Source organism: Protomyctophum bolini (genome assembly GCF_963924005.1).
Source record: "Protomyctophum bolini genome assembly, chromosome: 18".
NCBI classification, from domain to species: Eukaryota; Metazoa; Chordata; class Actinopteri; order Myctophiformes; family Myctophidae; genus Protomyctophum; species Protomyctophum bolini.
This window is the reverse complement of record NC_137879.1, coordinates 30,075,043-30,095,282: the sequence shown is the minus strand read 5'-3', so window position 1 is coordinate 30,095,282 and position 20,240 is coordinate 30,075,043. Positions and strand designations below refer to the sequence as shown.

Genomic DNA, 20,240 nt, shown 5'->3' with positions numbered 1-20,240 from the left:
ACTAATTTACGTTTATTATTTGTTTTTTATTTCACCTTTTTCCTGGAAAGTCCTGGACAAAACAGAAGCACACAAAGTTTCACATAGAAATAGCACACGTTTCAACGTAACACACACAATACGCGGAAAAACATTTGAAATTGTTCCTTACAAGTGCTGCATTATTTGCAAACGACAAATGTTCGTCCCAGAATTTGGGGCACTATAGGGTTCAGATGGTCCCAGCCAATACTTATATACTTATAATAGCAATAACATATACAGACATTCTGAGAGTCTGTTCTGATGTCAGAACTCTGGTTTTAACGTCATAAAGTGCCATGAAAAAACATGATTGTTACCTGTTTTGTTGCACATACTGTAAATGCATATTACTGTAAATATCCACTGTCTACTCTAGAGTGCCAAACAAGCCTCAACCGTCACATTTTGCATTGACTTCCCCCGCCCTTGTTTTCACCAGTGTTCAGACAATAGCATGGCTCTTCACTTGGAGCGGCCAGGGTGCGTTCTCGTTCTCTGTGCTCTCAGAAGCGTCTTTATAAACTCCCTGACAGTTAATCAGGGAGTTTGTAAATGAGCTATTTGTTTTTCCTTAAACAGCTGCTCCAGGGTCAGGGAGGTCCTTTGACAGCTTTGGGAGTGATTCAAAGCCCTTTGCTGTCATGGAACCGAACTGAGAGCACAGACAGACGCAGGTGATAAGGCGAGGTTTAAAAAGGCTTATTTGTAGAGGGTGGGAATGCTGGAATTGCTGGGCAGACAGATGAGGAATCTTTCTGAACACAGGGAAAGACCTCCCTAGGGCGTCTCCCTAGGGATGTCCTCGATGCACGTCCCACTGGGAGGAGACCCCGGGGTTAGACCAAGGAAACACATCGACCCACTGGCTTTGGAACGTCTCGGAATCCCCCAGGAGGAAGTCACTAATGTTGCTCTGGAGAGGGACGTCTGGGGCACTCTGGTGGAGCTGTTGCCCCCGCACCCGACTACGGATAAGCGGTTGAAGATGGTTGGATGGACGGACAGGGAAAGACATATTTAGCAAATCCGATTTGGTTCTCAAATCTGATCTTTGGGATCTTAACAACTAGGCCATCGGCACCCACTCGTTGATCTATAGATAATTATAGCATTTATTGCTGTAGTGCAGATGCAATGACATTTAGGTGTGACTCACACCTACCGTATATGGCATTACATCTCACACAGCGTGAGTAATGCTTATTATGACAGTGTTGCTCATGGAAAATAGAGTGTTAAGACTGTGACACATCTTTAGAAGAGAGATTTTAATTGCATTTCAAACCGCCTATAGGTATGTAGGCCAAAAGTTTTATTTGGCTTTCAGTCTGAAGTTAACTTTAACACAAAAACAAAGAGATAATCACTAAACTGGTGGTCTGAAGCATGTCATATCAATGGGTTTCTGAAACTCTCCCAGCTCCTCTTCAGTTCTGAGAATCTGGTTGTACTCGGCCAGACACTCAGAGCGACAGGGTGCACCGCTGGAGCTGAGGCAACAAGCTGACACTTTCAAAGCAGGAGTGGTGTTGATGAGATGATGGATGACAGGTGTGCTGGTTGAGGGGTGTGAGGGGCTGAGCTAGGCAGGATCCAGGTGGGTGAGCAGCAGGATATAAGAGCGCACGCACGCGCACACACACGCACGCACACGCACACGCACACACATACAGGGAGACCAACAGGGGGCACGGAAGAGAGGGAAAAACCCAGAAACACATGCTGCAGCAGTCACACTTACGCACAACAGTGTTGACTTGTTCACGCTGCACAACGACACGCTCAGAATCTGCTTGGATTGTTGTGCCGGGCCTGATAACGGCTTGCTTCCCAACGCTGGCTCTATAAAGTGGCGTGTGTGAAGTGTAATATTTTGATATGAGATAGCGGCTCATTTCCCACCGGCTACATCTTGAACCTTTCACAGGCCCTGACACGCAGCTGACCTCCAGCGCTCGCTCCATGTTGTGGTTTTGTTTTCTGAGCTACTCCACTTGAGAAGGTGGCAGCGGTTCAGCAGTCTCTCTCAAGCCGCTCTTGTCTCTCTCTCGCACGCGTGCGCGCGCTCTCTGGCGCTATAGGAACTCCACCGCCCCCCAGACAAAGAAGCCTCACTGAGCTTTATGTTTGAGCCTTTTTGCGTGACGAGAAAGGTACTCAATCAAAAATTATTTTCCGATTATTCAATTTTTTTTATATAATTTCCGGGCTCGGGAGCACAGCGGAGCTAGGGGATACTAACATTACATTACAACATTGGTTCTCAAACCTTTTCATTTCAATAACTTCAAATGGAACGAAATGCATTTGGCTCCATTCGAATACTCATGTGAGTTACGCACATATGTTATAGGGTCCATTTGGAACCCTCTCAATGAACCCTGAGGGTCCCTGGAGGAAGAGATAGTTTTTTTCCCTGTGCTTGACCCTGATTCGAATGAATGTTCATCCTTTTGCAGACACGCTATATGGTATAAAGGTCAGGGCATGTCTGCTGACAATTCTCATGGACTTGAGTTCATTCCTTCAGTTGTGATTGCATTTGATGGACATGTTTATAACACACTCCAATCTCTGGTTACTGTGTGGATAATGTGGTTAACGGGACGGTGCGGTGGAAGTGAACAAAGTAACTGGAGTTCCCCCCGCCGCTAACCAGAATAACCTCCTTTTACACCCATTTATTTTATCGTCGCAGCGAGTGATAATTATGATGCAACGAGGAGCGAAGGATATTGCATATCGAGTTGCACTTGAAATGTACTGTAATTCTGCAAACTGTTAATAAATATACTTCAATCAATCGATCAATCAAAACACACACACACACACACACTGTGTGCATAGTCGCATGTCAAATACTGTACTATCGATACACTCTCAGAGTTAAATTAAAACCAAGGATTTTACTGTGCACTAGATTCAACTCCCTGTAATCGTACCTGTGTGCATGTGTGTGTGTGTGTGTGTGTGTGTGTGTCGCTGTACAGCCGGACGACATCGGCCAGTCACCCGTTACGCCTTCGTCGGACGCTGGGGACAAGGTGGACCTCGAGGCCTTCAGCGAGTTCACCAAGATCATCACTCCCGCCATCACGCGCGTCGTAGACTTTGCCAAAAAACTGCCCATGTTCTCGGAGGTGAGTTTGTGCGTAAAAGACTACGGTTTTTCAAAGCATTAATTAGGACTCATAGACTAAATGGTGTGTGTGTGTGTGTGTGTGTGTGTGTGACAGAGACAGAGACAGATGGATAAGTCAGATGTGTGTTTTGGGGCCAGAGGGATAAGGCATCTGTGTCTGTCGGAGCAGCCTGCCCTTTACACACGCACACAGACTCCTGTTGAGCTCCGTACGCCATGTCTGCTTTGAAAGTTGAGGGTTTTCATTTCGTGACAATATCAAAAGCGGTGTTGTTTTAGTAATCAGAGGAGGTGAAATGCCTCACTGTATACGCATATGGCGCCCTAATTAGCAGCTGCTAATCCTGCCTCTTGTTTGCGCTAATCATAATGACCCCCTCCCCCCTCCTCCGTGTTTGATTGGGTAATTATAAGGTTGTTGAATCGCTGGCTCGTGTGTGTGTGTGTGTGTGTGTGTGTGAGTGTGTGCGTGTGTGTGTGTGTGTGTGTGTGTGTGTGTGTGTGTGTGTGCGTGAGTGTGTGCGTGCGAGTGTGCGTGTGTGTTTGGCTTCCACGACAAAATAGCAAGTGTATTTCATGACCATTTGTTTAAAAATATTCAGATGGTGGTGCTGTTACAGATATTTGGGGGTCATGTACTACACACCCTTGCTCGGTCGGGTTACTCATAAATCTTTCTGAAGAGTAAGAGGATCTGGAACAACAAAGATAACGTTTCTCAAATGTATGCTCCCTTATCCCTAAACTTCTTTGCCTTTTCTTTTTTTTACTATTTAAAAAAAAAAGGCAAAGACATTTAGGTATAGTAAGGTTTTGGGCTAAGCTAGAGTCTCTATCCTGGGTGCGAACATTTGTTGAAAACTGGATCTAACCCTAACTCTCACAACGCATTGTGTGACATGCTATGAGCTTGTAGATCTATGTTCGCCGAACACATTTGGTGTGGAGGAGAGAAAAAGTACAAGTAATCAGAGGAGGGAGTCCGACTCCGGTCAGAGTATATATAGGGCTTGAGACAGTGCTTATGTTTGTAAAGTTAATTCGTTAATTTCATTCAATTATATTTCATTTTGGAATACTAGATTACCGCTACAGTACTCAACTCAATACAACGATACTATAACAATACACCAAGTCAATAATTTAAAGTATTTAAGTATTTTGCATATACCTATAAGAATTTATAATTTATTTCATATTATTAAGTACCAGATTACAAATAGTTGCTGTACCCTACGAAGCCAAAGTGCAACTATGGGATTTATTTTGGATTTATTTTTGGCCTGGCCTATGGGATAGTTTTTGGGTTTAAAAGTGTTTCAACTGGTCAGCCAAATGAGATATCGGTAAATAAGAGATATTACACTAATTGTAATGTAAATAATGTTCTTGAGGTTATTGTTTATCCCCCAAAATCATGAAGGCTAGTTTGACCTTTGGGATACACAAATAAGTCGGCCTGTCCAAAAACATCGTTTGCACTGCACTTTGGCTTTGTAGGGCACGGTGGTTAATTAGCAGTTCTGCCTCTTTGGCTGCTAATTGGCTGTCAGAAGACCCATTTCCCCACAGGGATCGAAAAATATAACCTATGAACCTAACATCGAATAAATCTTACCCCTTTTTTTTATATTGTATCTCATATTCGGAATAATATAAGGCTTTTCTTTTGGAATGGATTAACCATTATTATCCATTATTATTATAATTATTTGGTGCGGCTGTGGCTCAGGAGGTAGAGCAGGTCGTCCAATGAGCCGTGGGTCGGCGGTTTGAATCCCGGCTCCTCCTGTCCAAATGTCGAAGTGCCCTTGAGCAAGACACTGAACCCCACCTTGCCTCCAGTGGTTAATTGCGTGAATGTGGGAAGTGAGGACGCTGGTGTCGACTATTCGCCGCTTCACCTCCCAATGTATGAATGAATGGACCATTGTAAAGCGCTTTGAGTAGGCACGTAGAGTTAAATTATCATTGATTTTACAATACAAATCGGGATTCCAGAGATAGAAATGCTATTAAATGGGGGTCCGTAGACTAGGAAAAGGTTTGGTGAACCACTGACGTAGTGCACAGAAGAAAAGCGCTCTAAAAATGCATTATTATTATTAACCCGTTCTCTCTGGTGTCGCCCCGTGACCCCGTGACCCCACGCAGCTGCCTTGTGAAGACCAGATCATCCTGCTGAAGGGCTGCTGCATGGAGATCATGTCGCTGCGCGCCGCCGTGCGCTACGACCCCGAGAGCGAGACGCTGACGCTGAGCGGCGAGATGGCGGTGAAGCGCGAGCAGCTGAAGAACGGCGGCCTGGGCGTGGTGTCGGACGCCATCTTCGACCTGGGCAAGAGCCTGGCGCAGTTCAACCTGGACGACACGGAGGTGGCGCTGCTGCAGGCCGTGCTGCTGATGAGCTCAGGTAAACCGGCCGCTGACGACGCCCAGAACAAACATTTTCCTTTTTTTCCAATATGCTGTGTACAGGTAGCTTTGCATCTTTTGCATCTGCCAGTGTGAACGCAGCGTTACAATTTACAATTGTAGGCATTTAGCAATCGCTCTTAATCCAGAGCGATTTACAGTAAGCAAGAACAACCCAAGGTACCGTAATACATCAAATGCATATATAAATAGTCCTCTGGGATAATAAGTAAACCAAGACCCTATCAAGCAGTCTAACAGTAGAATATCCAAAGAAAAGCAATAATCTCTACATTGCTACCGTGGGTTTCAACTGGCACTTACCGAAAAAATAATCACTCTGTTACTAAGTTTAGAGCGCGACCACGTCGTACACTCCATTATAATCACAAGGCTTTATGATGAAGGGCTTACGGCGGCTCAGTGCGTCAGTTTGTCATATCCTGTTGATCCAGACTCAAATCCAATTCATGATCTGTGTCACAGGTAATCACCTCTCTCTCTCTCTCTCTCTCTCTCTCTGGGTCTCTCTCTCTGTGTCTCTCTCTCTCATTCCCTCTTGTTCCTGTCTCTCAACACTGTTCCGTCTGACAAAAATGCACAAAAAGGGCTCAAGATAACATAATTAGAACTCACATAGTTTCTTATACTGTCCTTTTGTATGCTAAATGTAAAGCTTCCCGTCCCAATTATGTGACATCTGTTGTCACGGGGCTTGAGCTTTTCGTCCCATGCCGCGCAAGCCCTTTAGTATCGGCCGTTGACGATCCAGGAGTCGGCGCTCATTATGCCACTGTGTGCTTCAGCTGTGTAAGACCTGGCGGCGGCAGCCACCGGATAGATAGTCTGAAATATAAATGTGAAATGTCATTCTTCTGCCCTCGTGAGGACACACGGTTAACTTGCCAGACCGTGTTCCTCATCATTAGTCATCCACTGCCTGCTATACGCAGTAGCTGTTGCCAGACCGAGCTGTAATTATGGCCTGAGGACTCTCAGCTGCAGTATACACGGCTTGGGGAATGAGTCTAAAGCCAGAATGCATGCAGGAAGAGGTCAGTGGTCATGTAGCCTCGGGACGGTACCCAGAGCTTTTAGTTTTCGTTCGCACGTCTCGGCCTCAAAAGGAAAAGCCTGGGGAAACCCGTTGGAAGATCTGGCATATACTATATAAGTGGGAAGTCAACTTGTCAATTGTGATAACCAATAACAATGCAGAGGGGCGTCGCTCCAAATTTGGCGACGTCAGTGTTCTCGCCTTAATTGGCAGCTTTCTACCGGCACCCGCCCCTCTAGACCAGCAATCACACAGGCTGGGGCGGCTGGGCTATAGTGGTCATGTAAAAGAAAAACAGAAAGGGTATTGAGCTTATAGGTACAGTTAAAAAGCCGTCTTCTTCTATTAGTGTGTGCCTTGCAAATGGAACATAGTCCTGTTTTGGCTGTGCCTCGTAGCACAGAGCGCTATAATTGAGGTCATGTCTTATAATATATGGGATTTGGAATAATAAGACGTATAATAGGAAGGAGGGGGAGTAAAGGACATTATTCTTGCATTAAACAGGCAGAGATACATAATTCATCCCTCGAGCTATATGTTTGTCTCCAAGGTCAAGGGTTGTATTTCTCTTTGTCTTGTTTAAATGTTTTCTAATTCATGGGCTTATAGGCAGCCAAATTCACATTTCCCTTCTCCTTTAGGGTGCTTTAGGGTCTCTGATTCTGTAGTAAAGCAGACAGCCGCGTCCATTATTGATCTGCACAGATCCCCACAGGGCATGGGATATGCTGTACAGGCTTATCACATACAGTATGCTATGGGCCATCTCTGGTCCTTGTGAACTCTGCGGTGTGTTCTTCTCCCTCCGTGGACATGAGAGTGGCTCAAAGGAGTGACGTAACCATGTCACTCCTTAACCCTGTAACACCCAGCGTTGCAATACTACAACATACTTTAATTCATTCATTCATTCATTCAAACCTTTTTTTTTTTATTGTGTTCTTTTTTCACCTAAACGTCATCATTGATGTCCATTGCAATGCCATTGGTCCTGACATTTGCATATAGGCTGAAATTCACACAAATTAAAAATCTCTGGACTTTTTTTAAACAATCTTTAACCTATGACCTAATAAAAGTAAGTAAAATAACTAATGTTTTTCTGTGATCATTAGAATGTCTATAACATGTTTTATTCATTAAAAGTAAAAAGTAGTTTGCATGTTCTCCCCGTGTCCCCTAGGGTAGGTACCCTCACAAAAACATGCAGTAATCCTGGTCTCTAAACTGCCTCCCCCTGGCCAGCCGGGGCGCCTGATGGAGGGGAATGGAACTGGTTGGAATAACGTGTTCCTTCCACGCGCTACGTCCAACCAGGGAAACTCCCCCCTGTCAGGTGTAAAGGAGCAACTTGGACACACAGGCATGAAGGAAGCATGAGTTCAAGTCCGTTGCTCTCCCCAGGTTGGCGGAGGGTGTGTAGAGCCCAGGATCACATTAGATAATTGACACAGGGGTGAAAAATGGGTTACAAAATCGTGGGATAAAAATTATTAAAGAAAAAGTAAAAAGTACTAGTAAGGTTGAAATCGTGTTTTTGCAAGTTTAAATTAATCCGGGTTTCACAGGGTTAAGCATGAATGCTGCTGCAGGACCATTTTACATTGGCCAAAACACACGTAGTTTTATTGGGGGCTAAATCTGGTCTCGGACTGTAGAAATCCTACTGCAGAAAGTAGCCCCAATTAAGCAGGGCGCTAAAGACGTAAAAGTGTATTGGAACGCACTGCAAATCTGCAGACTGTGTCGGGCACGTTTCACTCCATTTAGCCTGGTCTGTGTGCGTCCCCTTAAAGAGAACCGTCAAGGAGCTTTTAACATTTTATTGTGTTCCAGCTCATGGCTTTGTGCTTAATTATATCCAATACTGATATTACTCTAAATGTGTCTCAGTGTCTTGCAGACAAGTTCTGCGTGGAAAACTATCAAAGAAAACCCAGGTGATACTATTCCTTAAATGCCATAGGGCTCCGTTCGAAAGCTTTCTCAGATGTTCTGCGCAGCCAAACGATATATGCCGATCGTCGGGTTATGAGCCGAGCTGCCCTTGCAGTCTGTGGTGACCGTGGGAACTGTAATGAGGACTTGTAGATGGATCCACTGAGCTGCTCACTCATGACCACTTGAACAAATGCAATTTGGCGCCGGGTCCCTCTGGGACGGACGGGTCATCAACTCGTCTTATGAGTTCATAATAAAGCAGCACACATTTGCTCGTTCACTAATGCGTCGATGTGCAGTACAACCGTTTTAATGCTGTCCATCTCCTCATCTCCCTCCTCCTCCTCCCCCTCCTCCTGCCCACATCTCCTCATCTCCCTCCTCCTCCCCCTGCCCACATCTCCTCATCTCCCTCCTCCTCCTCCTCCCCCTCCTCCTGCCCACATCTCCTCATCTCCCTCCTCCTCCTCCTCCCTCACGCTCTCTTCCTCTGTCTCTCTGTCTCTCTCTGTCTCTCTCTCTCTCTCTCTCTCTCTCTCTCTCTCTCTCTCTCTCTCTCTCTCTCCTCTCTCTGTCCCTCCCCCCCCCCCCCCCCCCCCGCAGACCGCTCCGGCCTGACCTGCGTGGACAAGATCGAGAAGTGCCAGGAGTTGTACCTGCTGGCGTTCGAGCACTACATCAACTACCGCAAGCACAACATTCCCCACTTCTGGCCCAAGCTGCTCATGAAGGTGACGGACCTGCGCATGATCGGCGCCTGCCACGCCAGCCGCTTCCTCCACATGAAGGTGGAGTGTCCCAACGAGCTCTTCCCGCCGCTCTTCCTGGAGGTCTTCGAGGACCAGGAAGTGTGAACAACAGAACACGCCTCACTTCTCCTCTAATACTGCTCATCCTCCTCCGAAACCGACCGAACCGGGCGACCGCCGACCGACCGACCGACCGAACGAGGATGTCGGTGCGGAGAATTTCGGGAAAGGAACGAGTCGTCGGTTTATTTTTTTCCGTGGTTTCTTTTTCGTGTTTTTTACAGGCGGGGGTGTGCGAGGGAGGGAGGGAGGGTGGGAGGGGGGACCCTTCACACCAGCAACCAGCAGGAGAGTTGAGCAACAAAAGAATACCCCAAAAAATGGATTTTGTTTTTTAACTCCTCCCTCCTAGTCCTCTTCCTCCTTTCGCCCGCTTTTTAAAGATCCGATCGGGGGGGCCCTTCTGTCTTAGCATGATGTCTTATATAAAGTGCAGAGTTGCAGCCATTTGCCAAGACACATACATAGAGAAAAAAACACACACGCACTCACACACACGCACACACACACACACACACACACACACACACACACACACACACACACACACACTTACACAGCCACCTCAACTTCCTCTGTGTGGTGCCCTACCAGGAGCTATGCAGGGGCTTGGAATCTTTTTTTCTAGATATAAAAACAAAAAAAAATCAAATGAAGAAACCTGGTACCAGACCCCTCACCTATACATACCCCATCCAAGGAGGGGGGTGGGGGGGAGGTCGGCCAGCACCTCTCAGTGTTAAACTCTGAATTGATTGTCAGACAGAAATTCAGAGGACACAGTCAAACAAGGAATGACAAACACACAGTATAAATAGGAATACTGTACATTAACGTATCTGTATACAGGCGTGGGGCAAACAGTCTCCTTGGTTTTCCTGTTTGAGCGGATGCTTAAAGCATTACTCTGGCGTAAGACGACCACAGTAGAAGCGAAGCTATACCACATTTAATAATACAAACAAATCAACTCCTCAACTCTTAACTGAGCCGTTTTAACCGTTTTTTCCGTTTTGGAGCAGTGAGCCTTTTTTTTTTGTCTTCAAAATAGAAATCCAGTTAGAACCCGGTGCTATATTTATAAAAGGCTACTCCAATTCTATATGAATCTGTGTTGTCTACCTTTTTGGGAAAAAAGAGAAAAAAAAAGAAGAAAAAAAAACTAAAACGGAGGAAAAAAAAGAATATAAATGGCAGACCATTGGCTCCGTAACTACCTTCAGTTCTGTCATTGGACCGGCTCCTGTGACACACACACACACACACACACACACACACACACACACACATGCGCGCACACACACGCACACACACACACACACACACACACACACACACACATGCGTGCACACACACACGCACACACACACACACACATGCACTGGGCAGACTTGCCTTGTCATTGCATGCACTGCTCGTGCCAGCAGCAGGAGCCGTTATGAATGACAATTGGGCCCTTCTCACCGCAAGGAAAGTCACCAAAGTGACTGAAAGGGAGAAGGTGGGTGGGCAGGGAGCGAGTGGGAAGATGAAGGGAGAGGGGGGGGGGGGGGGAGTAGGAGGATGGGGGGGGGGGGGGGGGGGACATGAAAGATGGGGGGAATTCAAAAAGCGTTTGTGAGGTTTATAGTATAGCTGGATGGGGAGATTTTCTGGGCCAGAAGTCAGAAGGCTATGCCGACTTCTTCCACGCCCAGCCTCCAAGGAGGGTTTGAACGGCAGCGAGCAGGAGCAAGGCAGGGAAGCTCATCTTACACACACACACACACACACACACGGTATCACCTCAGTATAACTTGAATGCCTCATTTTACTGTATGCACTGCACTGCAGTGTTTAATATTTGATATTTGAGATATATATATATATATATATATGTATGTATGTGTGTATATATATATATATATATATAGCCCTAAACTGCAGGGTTTGTTTTTAAGAGTCCTCTCTTGTCGGACTCCGCTCAGTGTGAGCCCCTCCAGGCTTCCGTACACACACATCTGCCTTTTTTTATTTACAGCGGCAGGCATCACTGAGAGAGAAAGCAGGCAAAAAGGCCAAGATGGCTGCCATTTACCTCAAAGTGGGCACAACCCCCAGGCTGGGGCAGCAACACTGCCCCTGTGGCATCAGGCGTCTACCTCACCTCTCTGGACACAGGGCAGCTGCCCACAGCCTCCATACATGAGACACACACACACACACACACACACACACACACACACACATGTACATACAAACAAACACACGTCACGTGTTTATCGGCATGTTTATAGTAACACACAGATGTGCATCGTTTTGCATGGATGCAGCAGTTTAGATGTACAAAAAGAACACACAGACACCACAGACCTCAGCGCTATGACTCAGTCGAAACAAAATACCACTGAAGACAGGAGGGCCGGCCGTTCCCGCGCGTCGGGGGGGAGGGGGGCGTCTCGGTGTCGTTAGAGCTGCGCCTCAGGGAATGGTACCCCATTTTCATTCGGGTTCGGTCTTTTTTGTCCTTTTTTTTTTATTTCTTTGTTATACGGGACCAAGTGTCATCTTTTTTGGAATTTGGAATCCCTTTCTTTTTTCTGTCAAAAACAGACGCGGCCTCGCAGAAGCAAAACGCAAGACAGTTTGGATGTACTGCCCAGCATTACCGCCGAGCGCGTCACATAGCTGGAGGAGAGATATATCGTGAGAGCAACTGAGAAGCCTCCCCTCCATCGCCCCCCCCTTGGCCCCCTCAAGGTCAAGGTCACGCCCAAGGGGGGAATTAGGGTGGATTGAGGAGGGGCACTTCTTCTTCTGCGGCGGCATGATGACCAACCGCGGGGAACTTTGTACGGCGTCGTCGTGGAGGTGAGCTCTCTTTACATGCATGGACAGTGTGTCAGACACAGACGCTTAATGGAGCGCTGCAAACCCAATGGACCGCGTCACCTTCAGTTGGTTGAAACTCATCAGCTTTTCCGAGTCTCATGCACTTTACCGGTTGCTCGTCTCCACGGCGGCGGGGGCGACAAAGTTTTCGAACAATTCAGCGGCACGGATTTTTCAAGTGTAACTGGCAAAAAAAGAAGAAAAAAAAACAGTTGTTGAGCTTGAACAACCCTTTGGAGAATGTGGATTGGAATACGAACCGAAAAACGTTAGACACAAGACTAAATAATCTGTTACTTTCAACGCCAAGCAGTAGTTTATGAAACGGGGGGGGGGGGGGGGGGGCAGCAGCACCCCTCTGTGCCACGGTGGAGGACGGTACGGACCGAGGGGGGCTGGGGGGGGGGGGGGGGGGTCATGGGCCAAGCCTGGCTTCCTCAGAGTGTTGAGTGACACTGGAAGGAGAGACGGAGATCAGACCTCAGAGACCCTCCGGTGGGAGCAGCACCCCGACCCTCCTGCCTCCCCCCTTCCCCCTGGCCTCGCCACACACCTCCCACCATCACCACCGCACACACACATCATTGGCTCACTGTGCCCCACCCTGTGAGTCCTGCCTCCTCTCTCCGCTCTATAGAGACAATACCGCCATTGTTGTGGAGCCTAGCTCTCAAACCGACCCCCCAACACACCACCACCTCATTGTTATATCGTCACGACTCGCTCCCCAGCCAGGCTGGGGGGAGTTTTTGCACTACTGCAGTGGTCCTCGCCCCCCCCCCCCCCCCCCCCCCCCCCCCCCAACCCCCCCTCCCCCCCAAAAAAACAAACAAAACAAAAATTTATTATTGTACCTGACCCCCTGTCTCTAGACTAAAGCATGCCCCCCCCGACCCGACCCGCTCTGTCTAACAGAGGCTCGCTGACACCAGTGGGCTCGGTCCCAGAACCAGTCATGTTGTCAGTATTAGACCAACAGCAGAAAACCTGCGCCTTCCCCGTGAGAAAGAATAACTCCAGAGGTGGTGGAGGACAGAGGAGGGCAGGTGGAAACAGAAAGTGTGGGTGTGTGTGTGTGTGTGTGTGTGTGTGTGGGGGGGGGGGGGGGGGGGAGGGCACCAAGGCACTCTGTGTCCGCAGTAGGGTCGGCCCAGGAGCATTTCAAACACTCCCAGGAAAAGCTCCCCTCTCCTCCCCATCAAATGCTACCCCCCAACTACCCCACCTGACCCCCACCCCCCATCCATCCCTGCTTGGGAGACCTGTGAGTCGGCCCTATAGCATCACTTGACACCAAACACGGAATCCAAGGCCGCTCCCTTGTGAGACAAGGCTGGCCATAGGCGCCCTGCAGAGCGGCGCCCACCACCGAATGAATGTGAACGTCAAAGCAGCAGCAGCAGCAGTGGGATAGAGAGAGGTATAGAGAGAATGTGAGTATGCAAGAGAGAGAGAGAGACAAGAGAGCGCCGGGACAGACAGAAGGTCATCGCAGAACACGCGTCGGAGGAGACGGCGGGGTGACGCAGGACAGTCTTTTAAGACACTTATTACGAAACACTCTGGATACGGGAGGGGGGGGCTGTAGACATGGTCTCATCCCCCCCTCACCCACTCCTCCAAACATACCCCCGCCCTTCATCTCCTTCAAAGGAGGGCCTCCAACTTCACGTGGTGATGGAGAGACCCGCCGCCGCCGCTGGGATTAAATTCCAACCTGTTGTTTTTTTCGGGGTGGGCAAAAAAACTAAAAACTTGTGTAAATGACAAAAAAAGATCTTTGCAATAGTGATGTCCTTCGTTCTCGTGAGCTGACTGGGTATGTGTGAGTGAAAAATAGGGGTTGAAATGCTGCTTTACCTTCTGAGTCTGATTTAGATTAAGAAAAAAAAAAAAGATATATAAAATGATTATAAACCCATAAAACAAAATGAAAAAGATGACCTTTAAAAAAGAAAAAGACTCCAGAACAAAAGGCGAAGGAGTTTGAGATATTTTTTTTGTTTTGTTTTTGTTTTTGTTTTCATTTTATCAAATGTTTTTTTATTTTCTTGGTATAGTTTTTTTTATGCTTAAACTGCTCTGTGTAAAAGAGAAAAAACAACAGCCGTAGTCACTTTGACCATGCGTGCAGTGTAACATAGAAACCTATTTCACTTCTTTTACACATCATCTATAGTTTGTGTCGAAAGCCAACTGCTCTGTCGTTTGTGTGCTCTGTCGGTATGTCCGATTGTCCGTCCCCTTTTATCAAGAGGAATTTACAACCAACAAAACAGGAATATTTTCTTTTTTTTATATATATATATATTTGTTTGTTTGTTTCCTTTTTTTAAATGAACTTTGGGAAAAAAAACACAAACAGGAAAAATAATGCAACTGAAACTGAAAATACAAAAAAAAGAAAACTGAAATACAATCTTGTCATACCTCACACAACACAAAACTCAAAGGAACGTGGGAGGAGTCACACTTTGCAGGCACATGTGAAAAGATTAATAGATATACTATATATATATATATAGATAGATATATATATATAGAACAAAATGTACGTAAAAGGTAAAATGTGCATGTGGCGCGTATGCATCGGTAATAGTTACATAGAGTCCCTTCCCTTGAACGCTGGTGCTCCTTATCCTTAAATAATTTGTTCTTGTGCGACGGAAACATCCAGAATACGCCCTGGCATCAGTGGGATTCTCGTAGTCATGTGGGGTCCCGTATAAATGGTGCAGGATGCGAAGTAAGACAGTAAAGTTAAATGTGAATCATGGCCCCGGGGTTCAAGGGACAGCGGCTCTTTGTAATGGCTGAATGCTATGGTATTGAATGTAGCTGACAGGAATGGGGCTGGAGTTGAACCAGCACCCACAACCTTACTTCCACACACCAGCAGAACGGACAGTGGTAGAACTTACACACCAACAAACAGACAATATATTGCCACCATCTGCAAGGTGCAATACTATGTTCTGTATTTTTTTTTCTTTTTCTTCTTTTTGTATGTTTTTCTTTATTTTTTTATTTTATTTTATTTTTTTGGTTGATTTTCCTTTCCTTTTCCTTTTTTTGGCCATAACCAAGGATGTAAATACAAAAGAAAAAAAAAATACAAAGGAAAATGAAAGATAAAATCAGTTTATGTGAAACCATTATGCAACACTCACAACAATGGTGGCAGATAACATTAACAGAAAAGAAAAAAAATAACACGCACACGCACACACAAAGAAAACACTTTGTCTCCTCCATCCCACCAACCTGTAAAGTAAGACGAGAGAAAAGAAAAAAAACTTTGCAACGTAATGTGTAATGCTACATATCTCTGTTCTGTACGCGTGCTTGTGTGCACTCCCACACGCGCATGCCCATCCATTATACAGAAGAAGTGCCCCGTGACATTAATCATATGACCCTGTGCCTCCTCTTGTTTTACAAAGAGATAGCTATACCCACCCAATCACCCCCCTGTTATACCTTTGGCCACAACATGTGACACAGGAATGCCCACGGCGTGTGCTGCGCGTTCCCCTATGGAACCACAGTGAGCTCCGCCAGGCTATCCATGGGAGTGGTGTTGCCGGCAGCCATGTTGGGTCAAAGGTTAAGAAGGCAACAAGGGAACTCCGTTGTTACATGGATTTTGTAGTGGGAGTCAAGTAAGACTATAATGGAGGTACAAAAAAAAAGAAACCTGGTTAGGCCTGAACCTCCGCTAACCTGGCCCTGGCACGCCCAAATATCATAGTCTGGCAGGGGGGGGAAATAGTCCCAAACTGACCCTCCTTCCCAATCCGTCCCCAGCCACCCCTCCGTAGCACTCTTTTGTCCTGGTTCAATCTAACATGTGGACCCCGTTGGACGAGGGCAGAGATTGTCTGTGAGGTTTCTTTTTGTTTTATGGCTGTGCTTGGTTACCCGCCCACCCTCTCCCAATGCCAAATGTAGAGTTTGCGAAGACAGGCGAGTAGCAAGATGTCTGTGCAATTTCCCTCCCAACATCCCTCCAAAACAGTTCATGGATTAACTTGCGGACTGTTCCGGCAGTCTCGTTGCCACAGTGATTGGACAAAGTCTATTTTCACCCTGACCCGACCATGTATCCCCCCATAAGGTCCTTTGTTTGGCCCTGGAATAAGCAGAGGCCCTTGCTACTTAGTGTGAGCGAGGGTCAGGAATGGCTGCCCTGGGCTGGTCGGTCCCTAGCTGGTCCCTAGCTGGTCCCTGGGGTCCAGCCCTGAGGCATCGGCAACTCTTTCAGACAGTCCAGGTCCCAGAAAACATGTCGGTGCGGTGCCAGGCGGTGGTGGACAAAGTACCCAACTCCAGCACTTGAGTCACGGTAATACCATACCAGATATTCCTACTCAAATATTACTCTACCGAGTGAAAGTTGCTCTGTCACATTTGCACTACTAGAGTACTTTGCTTTTTAAAAGAAAATACTGGAGTATTCAAAAGTACAAATTAAATTACATGGTAGTGTCAATGCATCGCTGTATTGAAATTCTAAATGTCTCCAGAAATAAAATAAATAAATATCAATAATAGTGAAAATAGCTGATTTACAAGCTCACAACATTGTCGCATTGCAGCACGTTGTGAGCTTGCAGATCGGCAAACTTCACTATTTGAAATGGGACTTATAAGTAGTTCATTCATAACTTGCTTTTTACTATATTTGTCTTTTGAAATGTAGTGGAGTGAAAGTCATACATATCCAAAAATACAAAAATACAAAGTACAGATACTCAAGAAATGTACTTAAGAACAGTACTCAAGCAAATGTACTTCGTTACTGTCCACCACTGGTGCCAGGGATGATGTTGTGGAGGATGAGATACTACGAGATGTGCTGTTTTTTGTAAACTGCTCCAATAGTGGTGTGTGTGTGTGTGTGTGTGTGTGTGTGTGTGTGTGCTGGTGTGTGTGTGTTGGTGTTGGTGTTTATGTGTGTGTCTATGTTTGGGTATTATTTGTGTGTACTCAATCCAGTGCTCTCATTGGTCGGTGGGTCAGTGCTAGCAAAGACCACATAGCCTTAAAATGCAAGGCTCGGGCTATAAGCCCTAAATCCTGTCACGCTATCAGAAATATATGTAACGCTAGTTGAGCTTTAAGGATTTAATCCCATGGCCAAATTAATGTACCGTCAAAGTATAATTCCCTTAATAGGGAGTGAGCGGCATTGCTTAGCGAGATGCATGTGATGTGTGCAGTGGCGCACCTGACTGTTGCAGTCACAGGCCAATGCACCGATGAACAATCAATGAGCAAACTGTGTCACCTTGGAGAGAAATTCACCTTAAAACCGATTGGTTACCAATTCTTAAGGCACTTATTTGAGATGCACTTTGAAAACCCCCAAACCCAGCATTTGTGGAAGAATAAAGGTGAATTAGGATTGTGACAAGAAAAGAAAAAAGATTGCCAAATGGCTCTTGCACAATTTAAAAGTTACTGTTTGAATTCCCTGAGTGATTAAAATTAAATCAGCTGCCACTTGGAGGGAAAAGCAGCCTAAATTTTGGAAGTTGAAAGTATTTGTTTTTTTTTGTTCTGTTTTTTTAGTGAAGTGCAATAAGCGAATGAGTGAATGAAACTTTTGTAGTTTTACTAGTCATGTCCGACCCTTTTTCTTACAATTTTGTTAAAAACATTATATATATTTAGCTTGTTGGTTTTCAGACGCATCCACCTATGAGAGCATTAGGACATGGCGTCGCTTCAGACGTACACACAAACACGCACGCACAAACGTGCACAGACAGCTTTTCATGACTGGGTAAAGAAAGCTATTGAAGGATTCTCTCAGGTAAAAGAACATTTTCTAATAAATGATGATAAATCTTAGATGAACCACCATTGTTAGCTCATCTTTATTTGTCTTCTGGAGAATGAGAATTGTTTCCCTTTTTGTGTTCTGTGGTCCTCATTTCTGACAAATCAAGAGTCAGTGAATGTGTACACTGTAGACCTCCTGGCCTTGAGCGATTAGAGCCCAGCCTCTACTGCGTACACACAGATACAGGTCCATGTTTTCCCTCATCATTGCTCTCAAAAAAATCTAAAAGAGAAAATTCACGGTGTGTGAGAGGAACGAGTGTCCTTGTGTACCGTGTGCCCGTCTTTTAATCTTAATCTCCTTTTGCCTTTGTTTTATTCGAATGCGTGTTTGTGAGTTGTCGTCTTTGCGTGGGTTTTGGCGGAGCACACTGTGAAAACACACAGAAAACATTTGAATTATTTCCTTTATTTGGGGCCAGCTTAACACCTTCATTTTAATAATCCGGCTTCACCACGTGATGCTGAATAAATCACGTATTTTTCCGCCTCTTCTAATAAAAACACACGCTGAGTGTACAAAAGCAATCTTCGGCCCCCACAGTCAGCGGATTCCTGTTTGATATTCTGGTCTATGCCGCTTTCTCCCGTTACGGTCAAAGTGCCAGCAGCAATACCCTGCTCTCCCTTGCCCAGTTGGCTCATGGTATACATGCATGGCTCCCATCCAAGCAGGCACCATTCCCCCAAGGCAGAGCAACAAGCTTTGTTCCTCTGTCCACAGGCCTGTTCTATTTCGGTGTGCTTAAAACTGGCTAAGGCTACTGCGATGTACTGCAAGCTTGGTATGGCTGACATTTAAAAAAAGCTGTGCGTGTATATATGTGTGTGCATGCGAACGTTTAAGACTCGATGTTCACGTGAGAACTGTCGTTCTGTGTGTGTGTGTGTCCGTGTATGCGTGAGGGTTCGGCTATGAACGTTTGTTGTGCTGATATCTGACCGACCTGCTTTGCCCCCCCCCCCCACCCCCCAAAAAAGAGAAGAACCCCCGGAAGCACCCTTTGAGGCCGCACCACGAGACAAGGCCGCTGTGAAACAGAGCCTCGTCACTGACTTGTATTATTTCCCTTGAAGAATGTAACCAATATTGTGTTGGGTTAGGCTTGCGGGTGCATGGAGAGTTAAAGAGTAGGGGGTGGAGATCTCGGGAACTATTTGGGGAGAAGACACTAGAGCAGAATGCAAGCCGTGGGTATAAGACTTTAAAGGAGAGGGCGGGGGGGGGGGGGGGGGGGGGGGCTGGAGTGACTCTTGGCCTGCAAATAGAAAGCAGACCGTTTCTTGTGGTATACAGAGGGAACTGGTTCTTTTGTTGGCATTTGAGGCTTTTTTTTCCCCCCTCTAAAATGGCGGCCTTATTGATTGCATTTTGAATCCTTCCTCTGACTGTGGTATTGCCCTGCCTTGTTGCATACGGTGATAGACGGTTGGCGTGGACTTTCACAAAACAGTAGTATCTATTAGTGTGCTGCGGAGAAGACTCCCAGGAGTGAGTTTGGGTTGTTACACGCTGCATTAAAGCCCCCCCCTCCCCCCCCCTTAGCACACCCCCTGGTGGAATCCTATATACTTCATCGTGAAAATAGACGATCTACTGTATAATGTCACACCGCTTTAGCGATGCGACACATTGTGAGGTTATTTCCCCTGTTTGTGACATTTGATTTGACATATTTTTTAAAGTGCCCGCAATAGGGACATCAGCGCTTATGTGTGTTAACTTTGCTGAGAAAAGTCAAAGTGCCGTGCTGGCATATTAGCATCAGCATTGTCTCTAGAAAAGGAGAATCATGTACGCGTATTACTGTAGCCCGTGTGTGATTCCGTGTTGTGAGGTACTCGTGACTGTTAATTATTGACTGTTTAATATTGTTTGGTTAGCCCCCATCTCATCTGTATGATGTTCTTTTTGTGGACTGCACTTGAACAGACAACTGTATTTTTCAGTGTAATCGCACTATGACCCCTGCTTATATAGCACAGACATCTCCATTCACTGACCCTCCCTATGGACTGGACATTACACCCTAACTCAGGCTTGGATAGCTGTGATCTCGATGGCATATGAAGACCTTTAGGAATAGCTCTGAGGGGACAATACAATTGACCCGTTTTGAGACACTACCAG

General features: G+C 46.2%; 1 protein-coding gene across 3 annotated transcripts in view; it reads left to right on the top strand.

Annotated features, from left to right (window-relative positions):
- LOC308333376 (thyroid hormone receptor alpha) overlaps positions 1–9,614 on the top strand; it is a 206,832-nt gene extending 197,218 nt beyond the window's left edge. For all 3 annotated transcript variants that reach the window (XM_080789753.1, XM_080789754.1, XM_080789755.1), the window contains 3 exons: positions 3,015–3,164; positions 5,321–5,579; positions 9,186–9,614. In XM_080789753.1, the coding sequence (XP_080645879.1) occupies positions 3,015–3,164; positions 5,321–5,579; positions 9,186–9,436 (660 nt within the window). In that variant the 3' untranslated portion in view covers positions 9,437–9,614. The remainder of the gene's footprint in view (positions 1–3,014; positions 3,165–5,320; positions 5,580–9,185) is intronic.
- The last annotated feature ends 10,626 nt before the right edge of the window (positions 9,615–20,240 follow it).